The sequence below is a fragment of the Oncorhynchus nerka genome, unplaced genomic scaffold (genome assembly GCF_034236695.1).
Source record: "Oncorhynchus nerka isolate Pitt River unplaced genomic scaffold, Oner_Uvic_2.0 unplaced_scaffold_870, whole genome shotgun sequence".
Lineage (NCBI taxonomy): Eukaryota > Metazoa > Chordata > Actinopteri > Salmoniformes > Salmonidae > Oncorhynchus > Oncorhynchus nerka.
In genome coordinates, this window is record NW_027040415.1 from 15,001 (window position 1) to 39,903 (window position 24,903).

General features: G+C 52.2%; 1 protein-coding gene across 1 annotated transcript in view; it reads right to left on the reverse strand.

Annotated features, from left to right (window-relative positions):
• The window catches only part of LOC135570963 (E3 ubiquitin-protein ligase TRAF7-like), a gene marked incomplete at its 3' end in the record, with an annotated part of 62,007 nt that overhangs the window by 6,789 nt on the left and 30,315 nt on the right, over positions 1 to 24,903 (reverse strand). Inside the window, exons 7-10 of the mRNA XM_065016785.1 lie at positions 5,999 to 6,133; positions 2,296 to 2,391; positions 1,377 to 1,498; positions 558 to 631 (exon numbers count right to left, since the gene is read on the reverse strand). Coding sequence (XP_064872857.1) covers positions 558 to 631; positions 1,377 to 1,498; positions 2,296 to 2,391; positions 5,999 to 6,133 — 427 coding nt within the window. The remainder of the gene's footprint in view (positions 1 to 557; positions 632 to 1,376; positions 1,499 to 2,295; positions 2,392 to 5,998; positions 6,134 to 24,903) is intronic.

The following is a 24,903-nucleotide window of genomic DNA, read 5'->3' on the forward strand; positions in this document are numbered from 1 at the left end:
TGTGTGTGATGTCATCCTAGTGTAATATAGAGATCAGAGAGAGAGACAGTGTGTGTGTGATGTCATCCTAGTATAATATAGAGATCAGAGAGAGAGAGACAGTGTGTGTGTGATGTCATCCTAGTGTAATATAGAGATCAGAGAGAGAGACAGTGTGTGTGTGATGTCATCCTAGTGTAATATAGAGATCAGAGAGAGAGACAGTGTGTGTGTGATGTCATCCTAGTGTAATATAGAGATCAGAGAGAGAGACAGTGTGTGTGTGATGTCATCCTAGTGTAATATAGAGATCAGAGAGAGAGACAGTGTGTGTGTGATGTCATCCTAGTGTAATATAGAGATCAGAGAGAGAGACAGTGTGTGTGTGATGTCATCCTAGTGTAATATAGAGATCAGAGAGAGAGACAGTGTGTGTGTGATGTCATCCTAGTGTAATATAGAGATCAGAGAGAGAGACAGTGTGTGTGTGATGTCATCCTAGTGTAATATAGAGATCAGAGAGAGAGACAGTGTGTGTGTGATGTCATCCTAGTGTAATATAGAGATCAGAGACTCACGTTGAGCATGGAGGCATCTCTCCTAAACTCCATCAGGTCTTCACTCAGCTTACTCTGGTTCTCATCCAGGACATCTGGAACACACACCCCCCCAGGTCAGAAACACAACCCCCCCAGGTCAGAAACATACACCCCCCAGGTCAGAAACACACACCCCCGGTCAGTAACACACACAGAACACACCCCCAGGTCAGAAACATACACCACCCCCCAGGTCAGAAACATACACCACCCCCCCAGGTCAGAAACATACACCACCCCCCAGGTCAGAAACATACACCACCCCCCAGGTCAGAAACATACACCACCCCCCAGGTCAGAAACATACACCACCACCCCCCAGGTCAGAAACATACACCACCCCCAGGTCAGAAACATACACCACCCCCCAGGTCAGAAACATACACCACCCCCAGGTCAGAAACATACACCACCCCCCAGGTCAGAAACATACACCACCCCCAGGTCAGAAACATACACCACCCCCCAGGTCAGAAACATACACCCCCCCAGGTCAGAAACATACACCCCCCAGGTCAGAAACATACACCCCCCCAGGTCAGAAACATACACCCCCCCCCCCCAGGTCAGAAACATACACCCCCCCAGGTCAGAAACATACACCCCCAGGTCAGAAACATACACCCCCCAGGTCAGAAACATACACCCCCCCAGGTCAGAAACATACACCCCCCCAGGTCAGAAACATACACCCCCCCCCCAGGTCAGAAACATACACCCCCCAGGTCAGAAACATACACCCCCCAGGTCAACCCCCCCCCCCCCCAGGTGAACCCCCAGGTGAACCCCCCCTCATACCAAACTTCAGTTCCAGGTTCTTCTCCAGCTGGTCCAGTTTCTCAGACAGTTTCCCCAACATGGACCTCAGGAAGGCAATGTCCTGGTCCTTCTGAGACAGGGTCACCTGCATCTCATGGAACCTATCAGGGAGAGAGGGAGGGTCAACATGGAACCTATCAGGGAGAGGGGGAGGGTCAACATGGAACCTATCAGGGAGAGGGGGAGGGTCAACATGGAACCTATCAGGGAGAGAGGGAGGGTCAACATGGAACCTATCAGAGAGAGGGGGAGGGTCAACATGGAACCTATCAGAGAGAGGGGGAGGGTCAACATGGACCTCAGGAAGGCAATGTCCTGGTCCTTCTGAGACAGGGTCACCTGCATCTCATGGAACCTATCAGGGAGAGGGGGAGGGTCAACATGGAACCAATCAGGGAGAGAGGGAGGGTCAACATGGAACCTATCAGGGAGAGAGGGAGGGTCAACATGGAACCTATCAGGGAGAGAGGGAGGGTCAACATGGAACCAATCAGGGAGAGAGGGAGGGTCAACATGGAACCAATCAGAGAGAGAGGGAGGGTCAACATGGAACCAATCAGAGAGAGAGGGATGGTCAACATGGAACCAATCAGAGAGAGAGGGAGGGTCAACATGGAACCTATCAGAGAGAGAGGGAGGGTCAACATGGAACCAATCAGAGAGAGAGGGAGGGTCAACATGGAACCTATCAGAGAGAGAGGGAGGGTCAACATGGAACCAATCAGAGAGAGAGGGAGGGTCAACATGGAACCAATCAGAGAGAGAGGGAGGGTCAACATGGAACCAATCAGAGAGAGAGGGAGGGTCAACATGGAACCAATCAGAGAGAGAGGGAGGGTCAACATGGAACCAATCAGAGAGAGAGGGAGGGTCACCTGTACCTCATGGTTGTACGTACCTGTCATCTGTCTGCTGCAGGAACTCCTTCAGCCCTTCAAACTTACACAGGTCCAGATGTGTGGAATACGTATCCTGGTTACCGATAAACGCACATCTGAGGAGAAGGAGAGAGAGAAAGGGGTCAGACAGGGGGTCAGACAGGGACAGAGAGGGGGGTCAGACAGGGAGAGAGAGGGGTCAGACAGGGAGAGAGAGGGGGTCAGACAGGGGTCCAGATGTGTGGAATACGTATCCTGGTTACCGATAAACGCACATCTGAGGAGAAGGAGAGAGAGAGGGGTCAGACAGTGGGTCAGACAGGGGGTCAGACAGGGGGAGAGAGGGGAGTCAGACAGGGGAGAGAGGGGAGTCAGACAGGGGGTCAGACAGGGGGTCAGACAGGGGAGAGAGAGGGAGTCAGACAGGGGTCCAGATGTGTGGAATACGTATCCTGGTTACCGATAAACGCACATCTGAGGAGAAGGAGAGAGAGGGGTCAGACAGGGGTCAGACAGGGAGAGAGAGAGGGGTCAGACAGGGAGAGAGAGAGGGGTCAGACAGGGGGAGAGAGAGAGGGGTCAGACAGGGGTCATACAGGGGGGTCAGACAGGGGTTAGACAAAGGGTCAGACAGGGAGAGAGAGAGGGGTCAGACAGGGAGAGAGAGAGGGGTCAGACAGGGGGAGAGAGAGGGAGTCAGACAGGGGGTCCAGATGTGTGGAATACGTATCCTGGTTACCGATAAACGCACATCTGAGGAGAAGGAGAGAGAGGGGTCAGACAGGGGGTCAGACAGGGGGTCAGACAGGGAGAGAGAGAGGGGTCAGACAGGGAGAGAGAGGGGGTCAGACAGGGGTCCAGATGTATGGAATACGTATCCTGGTTACCGATAAACGCACATCTGAGGAGAAGGAGAGAGAGGGGTCAGACAGGGAGAGAGAGAGGTCAGACAGGGGGTCAGACAGGGGAGAGAGAGGGGTCAGACAGGGGGTCAGACAGGGGGAGAGAGAGGGGGTCAGACAGGGGTCAGACAGGGAGAGAGAGGGGTCAGACAGGGGGTCAGACAGGGAGAGAGAGGGGGTCAGACAGGGGTCCAGATGTGTGGAATACGTATCCTGGTTACCGATAAACGCACATCTGAGGAGAAGGAGAGAGAGGGGTCAGACAGGGAGAGAGAGAGAGGGGTCAGACAGGGAGAGAGAGAGAGGGGTCAGACAGGGGGAGAGAGAGAGGAAGTCAGACAGGGGGTCAGACAGGGAGTCAGACAGGGGGTCCAGATGTGTGGAATACGTATCCTGGTTACCAATAAACACATCTGAGGAGAAGGAGAGAGGGGGGTCAGACAGGGGGTCAGACAGGGGTTAGTACAGGGGGTCAGACAGGGGGAGAGAGAGGGGTCAGACAGGGAGAGAGAGGGGGGTCAGACAGGGGGTCCAGATGTGTGGAATACGTATACTGGTTACCGATAAACACACATCTGAGGAGAAGGAGAGGGAGGGGTCAGACATGAGGTCAGGGGGGGGGTCAGTGTGTGTTTATACTTTATGTTCGGGATGATTCCCACCCTGTGGTTCTATCCTATCAGAGAGTATTCCCACCCTGTGGTTCTATCCTATCAGAGAGTATTCCCACCCTGTGGTTCTATCCTATCAGGGAGTATTCCCACCCTGTGGTTCTATCCTATCAGAGAGTATTCCCACCCTGTGGTTCTATCCTATCAGAGAGTATTCCCACCCTGTGGTTCTATCCTATCAGAGAGTATTCCCACCCTGTGGTTATACCCTATCAGAGAGTATTCCCACCCTGTGGTTCTATCCTATCAGAGAGTATTCCCACCCTGTGGTTCTATCCTATCAGAGAGTATTCCCACCCTGTGGTTCTATCCCATCAGAGAGTATTCCCACCCTGTGGTTCTATCCTATCAGAGAGTATTCCCACCCTGTGGTTCTATCCTATCAGAGAGTATTCCCACCCTGTGGTTATATCCTATCAGAGAGTATTCCCACCCTGTGGTTATATCCTATCAGGGAGTATTCCCACCCTGTGGTTATATCCTATCGGAGAGTATTCCCACCCTGTGGTTCTATCCTATCAGAGAGTATTCCCACCCTGTGGTTATATCCTATCAGGGAGTATTCCCACCCTGTGGTTCTATCCTATCAGAGAGTATTCCCACCCTGTGGTTCTATCCTATCAGAGAGTATTCCCACCCTGTGGTTCTATCCTATCAGAGAGTATTCCCACCCTGTGGTTCTATCCTATCAGAGAGTATTCCCACCCTGTGGTTCTATCCCATCAGAGAGTATTCCCACCCTGTGGTTCTATCCCATCAGAGAGTATTCCCACCCTGTGGTTCTATCCCATCAGAGAGTATTCCCACCCTGTGGTTCTATCCCATCAGAGAGTATTCCCACCCTGTGGTTCTATCCCATCAGAGAGTATTCCCACCCTGTGGTTCTATCCCATCAGAGAGTATTCCCACCCTGTGGTTCTATCCCATCAGAGAGTATTCCCACCCTGTGGTTCTATCCTATCAGAGAGTATTCCCACCCTGTGGTTCTATCCCATCAGAGAGTATTCCCACCCTGTGGTTCTATCCCATCAGAGAGTATTCCCACCCTGTGGTTCTATCCCATCAGAGAGTATTCCCACCCTGTGGTTCTATCCCATCAGAGAGTATTCCCACCCTGTGGTTCTATCCTATCAGAGAGTATTCCCACCCTGTGGTTCTATCCTATCAGAGAGTATTCCCACCCTGTGGTTATATCCCATCAGGGAGTATTCCCACCCTGTGGTTCTATCCCATCAGAGAGTATTCCCACCCTGTGGTTCTATCCCATCAGAGAGTATTCCCACCCTGTGGTTCTATCCCATCAGAGAGTATTCCCACCCTGTGGTTCTATCCCATCAGAGAGTATTCCCACCCTGTGGTTCTATCCTATCAGAGAGTATTCCCACCCTGTGGTTCTATCCCATCAGAGAGTATTCCCACCCTGTGGTTCTATCCTATCAGAGAGTGTTCCCACCCTGTGGTTCTATCCTATCAGAGAGTATTCCCACCCTGTGGTTCTATCCCATCAGAGAGTATTCCCACCCTGTGGTTCTATCCTATCAGAGAGTATTCCCACCCTGTGGTTATATCCTATCAGAGAGTATTCCCACCCTGTGGTTATATCCTATCAGAGAGTATTCCCACCCTGTGGTTATATCCTATCAGAGAGTATTCCCACCCTGTGGTTATATCCTATCAGAGAGTATTCCCACCCTGTGGTTATATCCTATCAGAGAGTATTCCCACCCTGTCTCTCTAGAGACAGCAGGAGCGGTAGAGATACTCTTAATGATTGGCTATGAAAAGCCAAACTGACATTTACTCCTGAGGTGCTGATGAACATGAACATTGGAACATCTTGGCCATGTTCTGTTATAATCTCTACCCGGCACAGCCAGAAGAGGACTGGCCACCCCACATAGCCTGGTTCCTCTCTAGGTTTCTTCCTAGGTTTTGGCCTTTCTAGGGAGTTTTTCCTAGCCACCGTGCTTCTACACCTGCATTGCTTGCTGTTTGTGGTTTTAGGCTGGGTTTCTGTAGAGCACTTTGAGATATCAGCTGATGTAAGAAGGGCTTCATAAATACATTTGATTTGATTAGTACATTTCCCATTGTTCGGCGCCAAATTTTCCGGAAACCCTGGTGTGTGTGTGTGTGTGTGTGTGACCTACCCATATTTGGAGTGAGGGCACTTGATGTGTTCACATTCCTTAAGGTGTCCCTCCAGGTTCATGGTGAGGAGAGGAGGGCAGGAGGGGTTGTTGGGACAGCGCACTGGACGGTAGTCACAGCTCACCTCGTGCTCCCTGCAGGTCAGAGGTCAACATCAGGTCACAGCAAAAGGGGATCGTTTCCCTCCGACGTCTAACAAGCAAAGGGGATCGTTTCCCTGAAACGTCTAACCGGCAAAGGGGATCGTTTCCCTGAAACGTCTAACCGGCAAAGGGGGTCGTTTCCCTGAAACGTCTAACCGGCAAAGGGGGTCGTTTCCCTGAAACGTCTAACCGGCAAAGGGGATCGTTTCCCTGAAACGTCTAACCGGCAAAGGGGATCGTTCCCTGAAACGTCTAACCGGCAAAGGGGATCGTTTCCCTGAAACGTCTAACCAGCAAAGGGGATCGTTTCCCTGAAACGTCTAACCAGCAAAGGGGATCGTTTCCCTGAAACGTCTAACCAGCAAAGGGGATCGTTTCCCTGAAACGTCTAACGGGATCGTTTCCCTGAAACGTCTAACCAGCAAAGGGGATCGTTTCCCTGAAACGTCTAACCGGCAAAGGGGATCGTTTCCCTGAAACGTCTAACGGGCAAAGGGGATCGTTTCCCTGAAACGTCTAACGGGCAAGGGGATCGTTTCCCTGAAACGTCTAAACAGCAAAGGGGATCGTTTCCCTGAAGCGTCTAACCAGCAAAGGGATCGTTTCCCTGAAACGTCTAACCAGCAAAGGGATCGTTTCCCTGAAACGTCTAACCAGCAAAGGGGATCGTTTCCCTGAAACGTCTAACCAGCAAAGGGATCGTTTCCTGAAACGTCTAACCAGCAAAGGGATCGTTTCCCTGAAACGTCTAACCAGCAAAGGGGATCGTTTCCCTGAAACGTCTAACCAGCAAAGGGAATCGTTTCCCTGAAACGTCTAACCAGCAAAGGGGGTCGTTTCCCTGAAACGTCTAACCAGCAAAGGGGATCGTTTCCCTGAAACGTCTAACCAGCAAATGGGATCGTTCCCCTCCGACGTCTAACCAGCAAAGGGGATCGTTTCCCTGAAACGTCTAACCAGCAAAGGGGGTCGTTTCCCTGAAACGTCTAACCAGCAAAGGGGATCGTTTCCCTGAAACGTCTAACCACCAAAGGGGATCGTTTCCCTCCGACGTCTAACCAGCAAAGGGGATCGTTTCCCTCCGACGTCTAACCAGCAAAGGGGATCGTTTCCCTCCGACGTCTAACCAGCAAAGGGGATGGTTTCCCTGAAACGTCTAACCAGCAAAGGGGATGGTTTCCCTGAAACGTCTAACCAGCAAAGGGGATCGTTTCCCTGAAACGTCTAACCAGCAAAGGGGATCGTTTCCCTGAAACGTCTAACCAGCAAAGGGGATCGTTTCCCTGAAACGTCTAACCAGCAAAGGGGATCGTTTCCCTGAAACGTCTAACCAGCAAAGGGGATCGTTTCCCTCCGACGTCTAACCAGCAAAGGGGATCGTTTCCCTGAAACGTCTAACCAGCAAAAGGGATCGTTTCCCTGAAACGTCTAACCACCAAAGGGGATCGTTCCCTCCGACGTCTAACCAGCAAAGGGGATCGTTTCCCTGAAGCGTCTAACCAGCAAAGGGGATCGTTTCCCTGAAACGTCTAACCAGCAAAGGGGATCGTTCCCTCCGACGTCTAACCAGCAAAGGGGATAGTTTCCCTGAAACGTCTAACCACCAAAGGGGATCGTTCCCTCCGACGTCTAACCAGCAAAGGGGATCGTTTCCCTGAAACGTCTAACCAGCAAAGGGGATCGTTTCCCTGAAACGTCTAACCAGCAAAGGGGATCGTTTCCTGACGTCTAACCAGCAAAGGGGATCGTTTCCCTGAAACGTCTAACCAGCAAAGGGGATCGTTTCCCTGAAACGTCTAACCAGCAAAGGGGATCGTTTCCCTGAAACGTCTAACCAGCAAAGGGGATCGTTTCCCTGAAACGTCTAACCAGCAAAGGGGATCGTTTCCCTGAAACGTCTAACCAGCAAAGGGGATCGAAGCGTCTAACCAGCAAAGGGATCGTTTCCTGAAACGTCTAACCAGCAAAGGGGATCGTTTCCTCCGACGTCTAACCAGCAAAGGGGATAGTTTCCTCGTCTAACCAGCAAAGGGGGTCGTTTCCTGAAACGTCTAACCAGCAAAGGGGATCGTTTCCCTCCGACGTCTAACCAGCAAAGGGGATCGTTTCCTGAAGCGTCTAACCAGCAAAGGGATCGTTTCCCTGAAGCGTCTAACCAGCAAGGGGATCGTTTCCCTGAGAGCGTCTAACCAGCAAAGGGGATCGTTTCCCTGAAACGTCTAACCAGCAAAGGGGATCGTTTCCCTGAAACGTCTAACCAGCAAAGGGGATCGTTTCCCTGAAACGTCTAACCAGCAAAGGGGATCGTTTCCCTGAGACGTCTAGCCAGCAAAGGGGATCGTTTCCCTGAAACGTCTAACCAGCAAAGGGGATCGTTTCCCTGAAACGTCTAACCAGCAAAGGGATCGTTTCCCTGAAGCGTCTAACCAGCAAAGGGGATCGTTTCCTGAAGCGTCTAACCAGCAAAGGGATCGTTTCCCTGAAACGTCTAACCACCAAAGGGGATCGTTTCCCTGAAACGTCTAACCAGCAAAGAGGATCGTTTCCCTGAAACGTCTAACCACCAAAGGGGATCGTTTCCCTGAAACGTCTAACCAGCAAAGGGGATCTTTCCCTGAAACGTCTAACCAGCAAAGGGGATCGTTTCCCTCCGACGTCTAAACAGCAAAGGGGGTCGTTTCCCTGAAACGTCTAACCAGCAAAGGGGATCGTTTCCCTCCGACGTCTAACCAGCAAAGGGGATCGTTTCCCTGAAACGTCTAACCAGCAAAGGGGATCGTTTCCCTGAAACGTCTAACCAGCAAAGGGGATCGTTTCCCTGAAACGTCTAACCACCAAAGGGGATCGTTTCCCTGAAACGTCTAACCAGCAAAGGGGATCGTTTCCCTGAAACGTCTAACCACCAAAGGGGATCGTTTCCCTGAAACGTCTAACCACCAAAAGGGATCGTTTCCCTCCGACGTCTAACCAGCAAAGGGGATCGTTCCCTCCGACGTCTAACCAGCAAAGGGGATCGTTTCCCTGAAACGTCTAACCAGCAAAGGGGATCGTTCCCTCCGACGTCTAACCAGCAAAGGGGATAGTTTCCCTGAAACGTCTAACCAGCAAAGGGGATCGTTTCCCTCCGACGTCTAACCAGCAAAGGGGATCGTTACCCTCCGACGTCTAAACAGCAAAGGGGGTCGTTTCCCTGAAACGTCTAACCAGCAAAGGGGATCGTTTCCCTCCGACGTCTAAACAGCAAAGGGGGTCGTTTCCCTGAAACGTCTAACCAGCAAAGGGGATCGTTTCCCTCCGACGTCTAACCAGCAAAGGGGATCGTTTCCCTGAAACGTCTAACCAGCAAAGGGGATCGTTTCCCTGAAACGTCTAACCAGCAAAGGGGATCGTTTCCCTGAAACGTCTAACCAGCAAAGGGGATCGTTTCCCCTGAAACGTCTAACCAGCAAAGGGGATCGTTTCCTGAAGCGTCTAACCAGCAAAGGGGATCGTTTCCCTGAAGCGTCTAACCAGCAAAGGGATCGTTTCCCTGAACGTCTAACCAGCAAAGGGGATCGTTTCCTGAAGCGTCTAACCAGCAAAGGGGATCGTTTCCTGAAACGTCTAACCACCAAAGGGGATCGTTTCCTGAAACGTCTAACCACCAAAGGGGATCGTTTCCCTCCGACGTCTAACCAGCAAAGGGGATAGTTCCCTCCGACGTCTAACCAGCAAAGGGGGTCGTTTCCTGAAACGTCTAACCACCAAAGGGGATCGTTTCCCTGAAACGTCTAACCACCAAAGGGGATCGTTTCCCTCCGACGTCTAACCAGCAAAGGGGATAGTTCCCTCCGACGTCTAACCAGCAAAGGGGATCGTTTCCCTGAAACGTCTAACCAGCAAAGGGGATCGTTTCCCTGAAACGTCTAACCACCAAAGGGGATCGTTTCCCTGAAACGTCTAACCACCAAAGGGGATCGTTTCCCTCCGACGTCTAACCAGCAAAGGGGATAGTTCCCTCGTCTTTCGTTTCCTGAAACGTCTAACCAGCAAAGGGGATCGTTTCCCTGAAACGTCTAACCAGCAAAGGGGATCGTTTCCCTGAAACGTCTAACCAGCAAAGGGGATCGTTTCCCTTAAACGTCTAACCAGCAAAGAGGATCGTTCCCCTGAAACGTCTAACCAGCAAAGGGGATCGTTTCCCTGAAACGTCTAACCAGCAAAGAGGATCGTTCCCCTGAAACGTCTAACCAGCAAAGAGGATCGTTTCCCTGAAAGCGTCTAACCAGCAAGGGGATCGTTTCCGAAAGCGTCTAACCAGCAAAGGGATCGTTTCCCTCGGCGTCTAACCAGCAAAGGGGATCGTTTCCTGAAACGTCTAACCAGCAAAGGGGATCGTTTCCCTGAAGCGTCTAACCAGCAAAGGGGATCGTTTCCCTGAAACGTCTAACCAGCAAAGGGATCGTTTCCCGTCTAACCAGCAAAGGGATCGTTTCCCTGAAGCGTCTAACCAGCAAAGGGGATCGTTTCCCTCCGGCGTCTAACCAGCAAGCGGGATCGTTTCCTGAAGCGTCTAACCAGCAAAGGGATCGTTTCCTGAAGCGTCTAACCAGCAAAGGGGATCGTTTCCCTGAGGCGTCTAACCAGCAAAGGGGATCGTTTCCCTGAAGCGTCTAACCAGCAAGGGGATCGTTTCCCTGAAGCGTCTAACCAGCAAAGGGGATCGTTTCCCTGAAACGTCTAACCAGCAAAGGGATCGTTTCCCTGAAACGTCTAACCAGCAAGGGGATCGTTTCCCTGAAACGTCTAACCAGCAAAGGGATCGTCTCCCTGAAAGCGTCTAACCAGCAAAGGGGATCGTTTCCTGAAGCGTCTAACCAGCAAAGGGGATCGTTTCCCGTCTAACCAGCAAAGGGGATCGTCTCCCTGAAACGTCTAACCAGCAAAAGGGATCGTTTCCCTGAAACGTCTAACCAGCAAAGGGGATCGTTTCCCTGAAACGTCTAACCAGCAAAGGGGATCGTTTCCCTCCGACGTCTAACCAGCAAGCGGGATCGTTTCCTGAAGCGTCTAACCAGCAAAGGGGATCGTTTCCTGAAGCGTCTAACCAGCAAAGGGGATCGTTTCCCTGAGGCGTCTAGCCAGCAAAGGGGATCGTTTCCCTGAAGCGTCTAACCAGCAAAGGGGATCGTTTCCCTGAAGCGTCTAACCAGCAAGGGGATCGTTTCCCTGAAACGTCTAACCAGCAAAGGGGATCGTTTCCCTGAAACGTCTAACCAGCAAAGGGGATCGTTTCCCTGAAACGTCTAACCAGCAAAGGGGATCGTTTCCCTGAAACGTCTAACCACCAAAGGGGATCGTTTCCCTGAAACGTCTAACCACCAAAGGGGATCGTTTCCCTCCGACGTCTAACCAGCAAAGGGGATAGTTCCCTCCGACGTCTAACCAGCAAAGGGATCGTTTCCTGAAGCGTCTAACCAGCAAAGGGGATCGTTTCCCTGAAACGTCTAACCACCAAAGGGGATCGTTTCCCTGAAACGTCTAACCACCAAAGGGGATCGTTTCCCTGAAACGTCTAACCAGCAAAGGGGATCGTTTCCCTGAAACGTCTAACCACCAAAGGGGATCGTTTCCCTGAAACGTCTAACCACCAAAGGGGATCGTTTCCCTCCGACGTCTAACCAGCAAAGGGGATAGTTCCCTCCGACGTCTAACCAGCAAAGGGGGTCGTTTCCTGAAACGTCTAACCACCAAAGGGGATCGTTTCCCTGAAACGTCTAATCACCAAAGGGGATCGTTTCCCTCCGACGTCTAACCAGCAAAGGGGTTCGTTTCCTGAAACGTCTAACCAGCAAAGGGGATCGTTCCGCTCCGACGTCTAACCAGCAAAGGGGTTCGTTTCCTGAAACGTCTAACCAGCAAAGGGGATCGTTTCCCTGAAACGTCTAACCAGCAAAGGGGATCGTTTCCCTGAAACGTCTAACCAGCAAAGGGGATCGTTTCCCTTAAACGTCTAACCAGCAAAGGGGATCGTTCCCCTGAAACGTCTAACCAGCAAAGAGGATCGTTTCCCTGAAACGTCTAACCAGCAAAGGGGATCGTTTCCCTGAAACGTCTAACCAGCAAAGGGGATCGTTTCCCTCCGACGTCTAACCAGCAAAGGGGATCGTTTCCCTGAAACGTCTAACCAGCAAAGGGGATCGTTTCCCTGAAACGTCTAACCAGCAAAGGGGATCGTTTCCCTCCGACGTCTAAACAGCAAAGGGGGTAGTTTCCCTCCGACGTCTAACCAGCAAAGGGGATCGTTTCCCTGAAACGTCTAACCAGCAAAGGGGATCGTTTCCCTGAAACGTCTAACCAGCAAAGGGGATCGTTTCCCTGAAACGTCTAACCAGCAAAGGGGATCGTTTCCCTGAAACGTCTAACCAGCAAAGGGGATCGTTTCCCTGAAGCGTCTAACCAGCAAAGGGGATCGTTTCCTGAAGCGTCTAACCAGCAAAGGGGATCGTTTCCCTGAAGCGTCTAACCAGCAAAGGGGATCGTTTCCCTGAAGCGTCTAACCAGCAAAGGGGATCGTTTCCCTCGTCTAACCAGCAAAGGGGATCGTTTCCCTAAGCGTCTAACCAGCAAAGGGGATCGTTTCCTGAAACGTCTAACCAGCAAAGGGGATCGTTTCCCTGAAAGCGTCTAACCACCAAAGGGGATCGTTTCCCTGAAACGTCTAACCACCAAAGGGGATCGTTTCCCTCCGACGTCTAACCAGCAAAGGGGATAGTTCCCTCCGACGTCTAACCAGCAAAGGGGGTCGTTTCCTGAAACGTCTAACCACCAAAGGGGATCGTTTCCCTGAAACGTCTAACCACCAAAGGGGATCGTTTCCCTCCGACGTCTAACCAGCAAAGGGGATAGTTCCCTCCGACGTCTAACCAGCAAAGGGGATCGTTTCCCTGAAACGTCTAACCACCAAAGGGGATCGTTTCCCTCCGACGTCTAACCAGCAAAGGGGATAGTTCCCTCCGACGTCTAACCAGCAAAGGGGATCGTTTCCCTGAAACGTCTAACCACCAAAGGGGATCGTTTCCCTGAAACGTCTAACCAGCAAAGGGGATCGTTTCCCTGAAACGTCTAACCACCAAAGGGGATAGTTTCCCTGAAACGTCTAACCACCAAAGGGGATCGTTTCCCTCCGACGTCTAACCAGCAAAGGGGATAGTTCCCTCCGACGTCTAACCAGCAAAGGGGGTCGTTTCCTGAAACGTCTAACCACCAAAGGGGATCGTTTCCCTGAAACGTCTAACCACCAAAGGGGATCGTTTCCCTCCGACGTCTAACCAGCAAAGGGGATAGTTCCCTCCGGCGTCTAACCAGCAAAACGTTTCCTGAAGCGTCTAACCACCAAAGGGGATCGTTTCCCTGAAACGTCTAACCACCAAAGGGGATCGTTTCCTCCGGCGTCTAACCAGCAAAGGGGATAGTTCCCTCCGGCGTCTAACCAGCAAGGGGATCGTTTCCTGAAACGTCTAACCACCAAAGGGGATCGTTTCCCTCCGAACGTCTAACCAGCAAGGGGATAGTTCCCTCCGAGCGTCTAACCAGCAAAGGGGATCGTTTCCTGAAGCGTCTAACCACCAAGGGGATCGTTTCCTGAAAGCGTCTAACCAGCAAAGGGATCGTTTCCTGAAGCGTCTAACCACCAAAGGGGATAGTTTCCCTGAAACGTCTAACCACCAAAGGGGATCGTTTCCCTCCGACGTCTAACCAGCAAAGGGGATAGTTCCCTCCGAAGTCTAACCAGCAAAGGGGGTCGTTTCCTGAAACGTCTAACCACCAAAGGGGATCGTTTCCCTGAAGCGTCTAATCACCAAAGGGGATCGTTTCCCTGAAGCGTCTAACCAGCAAAGGGGATCGTTTCCCTCCGAAGCGTCTAACCGGCAAGGGGATCGTTTCCCTGAAGCGTCTAACCGGCAAAGGGGATCGTTTCCCTGAAGCGTCTAACCGGCAAGGGGATCGTTTCCCTCCGACGTCTAACCGGCAAAGGGGATCGTTTCCCTCCGACGTCTAACCGGCAAAGGGGATCGTTTCCCTGAAACGTCTAACCGGCAAAGGGGATCGTTTCCCTCCGACGTCTAACCGGCAAAGGGGATCGTTTCCCTCCGACGTCTAACCGGCAAAGGGGATCGTTTCCCTGAAACGTCTAACCGGCAAAGGGGATCGTTTCCCTCCGACGTCTAACCGGCAAAGGGGATCGTTTCCCTGAAACGTCTAACCGCAAGGGGATCGTTTCCCTGAAGCGTCTAACCGGCAAAGGGGATCGTTTCCTGAAACGTCTAACCGGCAAAGGGGATCGTTTCCTGAAAGCGTCTAACCAGCAAAGGGGATCGTTTCCCTGAAACGTCTAACCGGCAAAGGGGATCGTTTCCCTGAAACGTCTAACCGGCAAAGGGGATCGTTTCCCTCCGACGTCTAACCGGCAAAGGGGATCGTTTCCCTCCGACGTCTAACCAGCAAAGGGGATCGTTTCCCTCCGACGTCTAACCGGCAAAGGGGATCGTTTCCCTGAAACGTCTAACCGGCAAAGGGGATCGTTTCCCTGAAACGTCTAACCGGCAAAGGGGATCGTTTCCCTGAAACGTCTAACCGGCAAAGGGGATCGTTTCCCTGAAACGTCTAACCGGCAAAGGGGATCGTTTCCCTGAAACGTCTAACCGGCAAAGGGGATCGTTTCCCTGAAACGTCTAACCGGCAAAGGGGATCGTTTCCCTCCGACGTCTAACCGGCAAAGGGGATCGTTCCTCCGACGTCTAACCGGCAAAGGGGATCGTTCCGCTCCGACGTCTAACCGGCAAAGGGGTTCGTTTCCCTGAAACGTCTAACCGGCAAAGGGGATCGTTTCCCTGAAACGTCTAACCGGCAAAGGGGATCGTTTCCCTGAAACGTCTAACCGGCAAAGGGGATCGTTTCCCTGAAACGTCTAACCGGCAAAGGGGATCGTTTCCCTGAAACGTCTAACCGGCAAAGGGGATCGTCTCCCTGAAACGTCTAACCGGCAAAGGGGATCGTCTCCCTGAAACGTCTAACCGGCAAAAGGGATCGTTTCCCTGAAACGTCTAACCAGCAAAAGGGATCGTTTCCCTGAAACGTCTAACCAGCAAAGGGGATCGTTTCCCTCCGACGTCTAACCAGCAAAGGGGATCGTTTCCCTCCGACGTCTAACCAGCAAAGGGGATAGTTCCCTCCGACGTCTAACCAGCAAAGGGGATAGTTCCCTCCGACGTCTAACCAGCAAAGGGAGTCGTTTCCCTGAAACGTCTAACCACCAAAGGGGATCGTTTCCCTCCGACGTCTAACCAGCAAAGGGGATAGTTCCCTCCGACGTCTAACCACCAAAGGGGATCGTTTCCCTGAAACGTCTAACCAGCAAAGAGGATCGTTTCCCTGAAACGTCTAACCACCAAAGGGGATCGTTTCCCTGAAACGTCTAACCACCAAAGGGGATCGTTTCCCTCCGACGTCTAACCAGCAAAGGGGATAGTTCCCTCCGACGTCTAACCAGCAAAGGGGTTCGTTTCCTGAAACGTCTAACCAGCAAAGGGGATCGTTTCCCTCCGACGTCTAACCAGCAAAGGGGATCGTTTCCCTGAAACGTCTAACCAGCAAAGGGGATCGTTTCCCTGAAACGTCTAACCAGCAAAGGGGATCGTTTCCCTGAAACGTCTAACCAGCAAAGGGGATCGTTTCCCTGAAACGTCTAACCAGCAAAGGGGATCGTTTCCTGAAGCGTCTAACCAGCAAAGGGATCGTTTCCCTTAAACGTCTAACCAGCAAAGAGGATCGTTCCCCTGAAACGTCTAACCAGCAAAGGGGATCGTTTCCCTGAAACGTCTAACCAGCAAAGAGGATCGTTCCCCTGAAACGTCTAACCAGCAAAGAGGATCGTTTCCCTGAAACGTCTAACCAGCAAAGGGGATCGTTTCCCTGAAACATCTAACCAGCAAAGGGGATCGTTTCCCTCCGACGTCTAACCAGCAAAGGGGATCGTTTCCCTGAAACGTCTAACCAGCAAAGGGGATCGTCTCCCTGAAACGTCTAACCAGCAAAGGGGATCGTTTCCCTCCAACGTCTAAACAGCAAAGGGGGTCGTTTCCCTGAAACGTCTAACCAGCAAAGGGGATCGTTTCCCTCCGACGTCTAACCAGCAAACGGGATCGTTTCCCTGAAACGTCTAACCAGCAAAGGGGATCGTTTCCCTGAAACGTCTAACCAGCAAAGGGGATCGTTTCCCTGAGACGTCTAGCCAGCAAAGGGGATCGTTTCCCTGAAACGTCTAACCAGCAAAGGGGATAGTTTCCCTGAAACGTCTAACCAGCAAAGGGGATCGTTTCCCTGAAACTTCTAACCAGCAAAGGGGATCGTTTCCCTGAAACGTCTAACCAGCAAAGGGGATCGTTTCCCTGAAACGTCTAACCAGCAAAGGGGATCGTTTCCCTGAAACGTCTAACCAGCAAAGGGGATCGTTTCCCTCCGACGTCTAACCAGCAAAGGGGATCGTTTCCCTGAAACGTCTAACCAGCAAAGGGGATCGTCTCCCTGAAACGTCTAACCAGCAAAGGGGATCGTTTCCCTCCGACGTCTAAACAGCAAAGGGGGTCGTTTCCCTGAAACGTCTAACCAGCAAAGGGGATCGTTTCCCTCCGACGTCTAACCAGCAAAGGGGATCGTTTCCCTGAAACGTCTAACCAGCAAAGGGGATCGTTTCCCTGAAACGTCTAACCAGCAAAGGGGATCGTTTCCCTGAGACGTCTAGCCAGCAAAGGGGATCGTTTCCCTGAAACGTCTAACCAGCAAAGGGGATCGTTTCCGTGAAACGTCTAACCAGCAAAGGGGATCGTTTCCCTGAAACGTCTAACCAGCAAAGGGGATCGTTTCCCTGAAACGTCTAACCACCAAAGGGGATCGTTTCCCTGAAACGTCTAACCAGCAAAGGGGATCGTTTCCTGAAACGTCTAACCACCAAAGGGATCGTTTCCTGAAGCGTCTAACCACCAAAGGGGATCGTTTCCCTCCGACGTCTAACCAGCAAAGGGGATAGTTCCCTCCGACGTCTAACCAGCAAAGGGGGTCGTTTCCTGAAACGTCTAACCAGCAAAGGGGATCGTTTCCCTGAAACGTCTAACCACCAAAGGGGATCGTTTCCCTGAAACGTCTAACCGGCAAAGGGATCGTTTCCTGAAACGTCTAACCAGCAAAGGGGATCGTTTCCTGAAGCGTCTAACCAGCAAAGGGGATCGTTTCCTGAGGCGTCTAGCCAGCAAAGGGGATCGTTTCCCTGAGGCGTCTAACCAGCAAAGGGGATCGTTTCCCTGAGGCGTCTAACCAGCAAGGGGATCGTTTCCCTGAGGCGTCTAGCCAGCAAAGGGGATCGTTTCCTGAAGCGTCTAACCAGCAAGGGGATCGTTTCCCTGAAACGTCTAACCAGCAAAGGGGATCGTTTCCCTGAAACGTCTAACCAGCAAAGGGGATCGTTCCCTGAAACGTCTAACCAGCAAAGGGGTTCGTTTCCTGAAACGTCTAACCAGCAAAGGGGATCGTTTCCCTGAAACGTCTAACCAGCAAAGGGGATCGTTTCCCTGAAACGTCTAACCAGCAAAGGGGATCGTTTCCCTGAAACGTCTAACCAGCAAAGGGGATCGTTTCCCTGAAACGTCTAACCAGCAAAGGGGATCGTTTCCCTCCGCGTCTAACCAGCAAAGGGGATAGTTCCCTCCGAAACGTCTAACCAGCAAGGGGTCTTTCCTGAAACGTCTAACCAGCAAAGGGGATCGTTTCCCTGAAGCGTCTAACCACCAAAGGGGATCGTTTCCCTGAAGCGTCTAACCACCAAGGGGATCGTTTCCTAACGTCTAACCACCAAAGGGGATCGTTTCCCTGAAGCGTCTAACCAGCAAAGGGGATCGTTTCCCTAAGCGTCTAACCACCAAAGGGGATCGTTTCCTGAAGCGTCTAACCACCAAAGGGGATCGTTTCCCTCCGACGTCTAACCAGCAAAGGGGATAGTTCCCTCCGGCGTCTAACCAGCAAAGGGGATCGTTTCCTGAAGCGTCTAACCACCAAAGGGGATCGTTTCCCTGAAACGTCTAATCACCAAAGGGGATCGTTTCCCTCCGACGTCTAACCAGCAAAGGGTTCGTTTCCTGAAACGTCTAACCAGCAAAGGGGATCGTTTCCTGAACGTCTAACCAGCAAAGGGGTTCGTTTCCTGAAACGTCTAACCAGCAAAGGGGATCGTTTCCTGAAACGTCTAACCAGCAAGGGGATCGTTTCCTGAAGCGTCTAACCAGCAAAGGGGATCGTTTCCCTTAAGCGTCTAACCAGCAAAGGGGATCGTTCCCTGAAACGTCTAACCAGCAAAGGGGATCGTTTCCCTGAAACGTCTAACCAGCAAAGGGGATCGTTTCCCTGAAACGTCTAACCAGCAAAGGGGATCGTTTCCCTCCGACGTCTAACCAGCAAAGGGGATCGTTTCCCTGAAACGTCTAACCAGCAAAGGGGATCGTCTCCCTGAAACGTCTAACCAGCAAAGGGGATCGTTTCCCTCCGACGTCTAAACAGCAAAGGGGTCGTTTCCTGAAGCGTCTAACCAGCAAAGGGGATCGTTTCCCTCCGACGTCTAACCAGCAAAGGGATCGTTTCCTGAAGCGTCTAACCAGCAAAGGGGATCGTTTCCCTGAAGCGTCTAACCAGCAAAGGGGATCGTTTCCTGAAGCGTCTAACCAGCAAAGGGGATCGTTTCCCTGAAACGTCTAACCAGCAAAGGGGATCGTTTACCTGAAACGTCTAACCACCAAAGGGGATCGTTTCCCTGAAACGTCTAACCAGCAAAGGGGATCGTTTCCCTGAAACGTCTAACCACCAAAGGGGATCGTTTCCCTGAAACGTCTAACCACCAAAGGGGATCGTTTCCCTCCGACGTCTAACCAGCAAAGGGGATAGTTCCCTCCGACGTCTAACCAGCAAAGGGGGTCGTTTCCTGAAACGTCTAACCACCAAAGGGGATCGTTTCCCTGAAACGTCTAACCACCAAAGGGGATCGTTTCCCTCCGACGTCTAACCAGCAAAGGGGATAGTTCCCTCCGACGTCTAACCAGCAAAGGGGATCGTTTCCCTGAAACGTCTAACCACCAAAGGGGATCGTTTCCCTCCGACGTCTAACCAGCAAAGGGGATAGTTCCCTCCGACGTCTAACCAGCAAAGGGGATCGTTTCCCTGAAACGTCTAACCAAAGGGGATCGTTTCCTGAAACGTCTAACCAGCAAGGGATCGTTTCCTGAAGCGTCTAACCACCAAAGGGGATAGTTTCCTGAAACGTCTAACCACCAAAGGGGATCGTTTCCCTCCGACGTCTAACCAGCAAAGGGGATAGTTCCCTCCGACGTCTAACCAGCAAAGGGGGTCGTTTCCTGAAACGTCTAACCACCAAAGGGGATCGTTTCCCTGAAACGTCTAATCACCAAAGGGGATCGTTTCCCTCCGACGTCTAACCGGCAAAGGGGATAGTTCCCTCCGACGTCTAACCGGCAAAGGGGATCGTTTCCCTGAAACGTCTAACCGGCAAAGGGGATCGTTTCCCTGAAACGTCTAACCGGCAAAGGGGATCGTTTCCCTGAAACGTCTAACCGGCAAAGGGGATCGTTTCCCTCCGACGTCTAACCGGCAAAGGGGATCGTTTCCCTGAAACGTCTAACCAGCAAAGGGGATCGTTTCCCTCCGACGTCTAACCAGCAAAGGGGATCGTTTCCCTCCGACGTCTAACCGGCAAAGGGGATCGTTTCCCTGAAACGTCTAACCAGCAAAGGGGATCGTTTCCCTCCGATGTCTAACCAGCAAAGGGGATCGTTTCCCTGAAGCGTCTAACCAGCAAGGGGATCGTTTCCTGAAACGTCTAACCGGCAAAGGGGATCGTTTCCCTGAAACGTCTAACCGGCAAAGGGGATCGTTTCCCTGAAACGTCTAACCGGCAAAGGGGATCGTTTCCCTCCGACGTCTAACCGGCAAAGGGGATCGTTTCCCTCCGACGTCTAACCGGCAAAGGGGATCGTTTCCCTGAAACGTCTAACCGGCAAAGGGGATCGTTTCCCTGAAACGTCTAACCGGCAAAGGGGATCGTTTCCCTGAAACGTCTAACCGGCAAAGGGGATCGTTTCCCTGAAACGTCTAACCGGCAAAGGGGATCGTTTCCCTGAAACGTCTAACCGGCAAAGGGGATCGTTTCCCTGAAACGTCTAACCGGCAAAGGGGATCGTTTCCCTGAAACGTCTAACCGGCAAAGGGGATCGTTTCCCTCCGACGTCTAACCGGCAAAGGGGATCGTTCCCTCCGACGTCTAACCGGCAAAGGGGATCGTTTCCCTGAAACGTCTAACCGGCAAAGGGGATCGTTTCCCTGAAACGTCTAACCGGCAAAGGGGATCGTTTCCCTGAAACGTCTAACCGGCAAAGGGGATCGTTTCCCTGAAACGTCTAACCGGCAAAGGGGATCGTTTCCCTGAAACGTCTAACCGGCAAAGGGGATCGTTTCCCTCCGACGTCTAACCGGCAAAGGGGATCGTTCCGCTCCGACGTCTAACCGGCAAAGGGGTTCGTTTCCTGAAACGTCTAACCGGCAAAGGGATCGTTTCCCTGAAGCGTCTAACCGGCAAAGGGGATCGTTTCCCTGAAGCGTCTAACCGGCAAGGGGATCGTTTCCTGAACGTCTAACCGGCAAAGGGGATCGTTTCCCTGAAACGTCTAACCGGCAAAGGGGATCGTTTCCCTGAAACGTCTAACCGGCAAAGGGGATCGTTTCCCTGAAACGTCTAACCGGCAAAGGGGATCGTTTCCCTCCGACGTCTAACCGGCAAAGGGGATCGTTCCGCTCCGACGTCTAACCGGCAAAGGGGTTCGTTTCCCTGAAACGTCTAACCGGCAAAGGGGATCGTTTCCCTGAAACGTCTAACCGGCAAAGGGGATCGTTTCCTGAAGCGTCTAACCCAGCAAGGGGATCGTTTCCCTGAAACGTCTAACCGGCAAAGGGATCGTTTCCCTGAAACGTCTAACGGCAAAGGGGATCGTTTCCCTGAAACGTCTAACCCGGCAAAGGGATCGTTCCTGAAACGTCTAACCCAAAGGGGATCGTCTCCCTGAAACGTCTAACCAGCAAAAGGGATCGTTTCCCTGAAACGTCTAACCAGCAAAAGGGATCGTTTCCCTGAAACGTCTAACCAGCAAAGGGGATCGTTCCCTGAAACGTCTAACCAGCAAAGGGGATCGTTTCCCTCCGACGTCTAACCAGCAAAGGGGATCGTTTCCCTGAAACGTCTAACCAGCAAAGTGGATCGTTGCCCTGAAACGTCTAACCAGCAAAGGGGATCGTTTCCCTGAAACGTCTAACCAGCAAAGGGGATCGTTTCCCTGAAACGTCTAACCAGCAAAGGGGATCGTTTCACTGAAACGTCTAACCACCAAAGGGGATCGTTTCCCTCCGACGTCTAACCAGCAAAGGGGATAGTTCCCTCCGACGTCTAACCAGCAAAGGGGGTCGTTTCCTGAAACGTCTAACCAGCAAAGGGGATCGTTTCCCTGAAACGTCTAACCACCAAAGGGGATCGTTTCCCTGAAACGTCTAACCACCAAAGGGGATCGTTTCCCTGAAACGTCTAACCAGCAAAGGGGATCGTTTCCCTGAAACGTCTAACCACCAAAGGGGATCGTTTCCCTGAAACGTCTAACCACCAAAGGGGATCGTTTCCCTCCGACGTCTAACCAGCAAAGGGGATAGTTCCCTCCGACGTCTAACCAGCAAAGGGGGTCGTTTCCTGAAACGTCTAACCACCAAAGGGGATCGTTTCCCTGAAACGTCTAATCACCAAAGGGGATCGTTTCCCTCCGACGTCTAACCGGCAAAGGGGATAGTTCCCTCCGACGTCTAACCGGCAAAGGGGATCGTTTCCCTGAAACGTCTAACCGGCAAAGGGGATCGTTTCCCTGAAACGTCTAACCGGCAAAGGGGATCGTTTCCCTGAAACGTCTAACCGGCAAAGGGGATCGTTTCCCTCCGACGTCTAACCGGCAAAGGGGATCGTTTCCCTCCGACGTCTAACCGGCAAAGGGGATCGTTTCCCTGAAACGTCTAACCAGCAAAGGGGATCGTTTCCCTCCGACGTCTAACCAGCAAAGGGGATCGTTTCCCTCGACGTCTAACCAGCAAGGGGATCGTTTCCCTGAAACGTCTAACCAGCAAAGGGGATCGTTTCCCTCCGATGTCTAACCAGCAAAGGGGATCGTTTCCCTGAAAGCGTCTAACCGGCAAAGGGGATCGTTTCCTGAAGCGTCTAACCGGCAAAGGGGATCGTTTCCCTGAAACGTCTAACCAGCAAAGGGATCGTTTCCCTGGAAACGTCTAACCGGCAAAGGGATCGTTTCCTGAAACGTCTAACCGGCAAAGGGGATCGTTTCCCTGAAACGTCTAACCGGCAAAGGGGATCGTTTCCCTGAAACGTCTAACCGGCAAAGGGGATCGTTTCCCTCCGACGTCTAACCGGCAAAGGGGATCGTTTCCCTCCGACGTCTAACCGGCAAAGGGGATCGTTTCCCTCCGACGTCTAACCGGCAAAGGGGATCGTTTCCCTCCGACGTCTAACCGGCAAAGGGGATCGTTTCCCTCCGACGTCTAACCGGCAAAGGGGATCGTTTCCTGAAACGTCTAACCGGCAAAGGGATCGTTTCCTGAAACGTCTAACCGGCAAAGGGATCGTTTCCCTGAAACGTCTAACCCGGCAAAGGGGATCGTTTCCTGAAACGTCTAACCGGCAAAGGGGATCGTTTCCTGAAGCGCCTAACCGGCAAAGGGGATCGTTTCCTGAAACGTCTAACCGGCAAAGGGGATCGTTTCCTCCGGCGTCTAACCGGCAAAGGGGATCGTTCGGCTCCGAAACGCCTAACCGGCAAAGGGTTCGTTTCCTGAAACGTCTAACCGGCAAAGGGGATCGTTTCCTCCGAAACGTCTAACCGGCAAAGGGGATCGTTTCCCTGAAACGTCTAACCGGCAAAGGGGATCGTTTCCCTGAAACGTCTAACCGGCAAAGGGGATCGTTTCCCTGAAACGTCTAACCGGCAAAGGGGATCGTCTCCCTGAAACGTCTAACCGGCAAAGGGGATCGTCTCCCTGAAACGTCTAACCGGCAAAGGGGATCGTCTCCCTGAAACGTCTAACCGGCAAAAGGGATCGTTTCCCTGAAACGTCTAACCAGCAAAAGGGATCGTTTCCCTGAAACGTCTAACCAGCAAAGGGGATCGTTCCCTGAAACGTCTAACCAGCAAAGGGGATCGTTTCCCTCCGACGTCTAACCAGCAAAGGGGATCGTTTCCCTGAAACGTCTAACCAGCAAAGTGGATCGTTGCCCTGAAACGTCTAACCAGCAAAGGGGATCGTTTCCCTGAAACGTCTAACCAGCAAAGGGGATCGTTTCCCTGAAACGTCTAACCAGCAAAGGGGATCGTTTCACTGAAACGTCTAACCACCAAAGGGGATCGTTTCCCTCCGACGTCTAACCAGCAAAGGGGATAGTTCCCTCCGACGTCTAACCAGCAAAGGGGATCGTTTCCCTGAAACGTCTAACCACCAAAGGGGATCGTTTCCCTGAAACGTCTAACCACCAAAGGGGATCGTTTCCCTGAAACGTCTAACCAGCAAAGGGGATCGTTTCCCTGAAACGTCTAACCACCAAAGGGGATCGTTTCCCTGAAACGTCTAACCACCAAAGGGGATCGTTTCCCTCCGACGTCTAACCAGCAAAGGGGATAGTTCCCTCCGACGTCTAACCAGCAAAGGGGGTCGTTTCTTGAAACGTCTAACCACCAAAGGGGATCGTTTCCCTGAAACGTCTAATCACCAAAGGGGATCGTTTCCCTCCGACGTCTAACCGGCAAAGGGGATAGTTCCCTCCGACGTCTAACCGGCAAAGGGATCGTTTCCCTGAAACGTCTAAGCAAAGGGATCGTTTCCCTGAAACGTCTAACCGGCAAAGGGGATCGTTTCCCTGAAACGTCTAACCGGCAAAGGGGATCGTTTCCCTCCGACGTCTAACCAGCAAAGGGGATCGTTTCCCTCCGACGTCTAACCGGCAAAGGGGATCGTTTCCCTGAAACGTCTAACCAGCAAAGGGGATCGTTTCCCTCCGACGTCTAACCGGCAAAGGGGATCGTTTCCCTCCGACGTCTAACCGGCAAAGGGGATCGTTTCCCTGAAACGTCTAACCAGCAAAGGGGATCGTTTCCCTCCGATGTCTAACCGGCAAAGGGGATCGTTTCCTGAAACCTGCAAAGGGGATCGTTTCCTGAAACGTCTAACGGCAAAGGGGATCGTTTCCTGAAACGCCTAACCGGCAAAGGGGATCGTTTCCTGAAACGCCTAACCGGCAAAGGGGATCGTTTCCCTGAAACGCCTAACCGGCAAAGGGATCGTTTCCCTGAAACGCCTAACCGGCAAAGGGGATCGTTTCCCTGAAACGTCTAACCGGCAAAGGGGATCGTTTCCCTCCGACGTCTAACCGGCAAAGGGGATCGTTCCCTCCGAAACGCCTAACCGGCAAAGGGGATCGTTTCCCTCCGACGCCTAACCAGCAAAGGGGATCGTTTCCCTCCGAAACGTCTAACCGGCAAAGGGATCGTTTCCTGAAACGTCTAACCAGCAAAGGGATCGTTTCCCTGAAACGTCTAACCAGCAAAGGGGATCGTTTCCCTGAAACG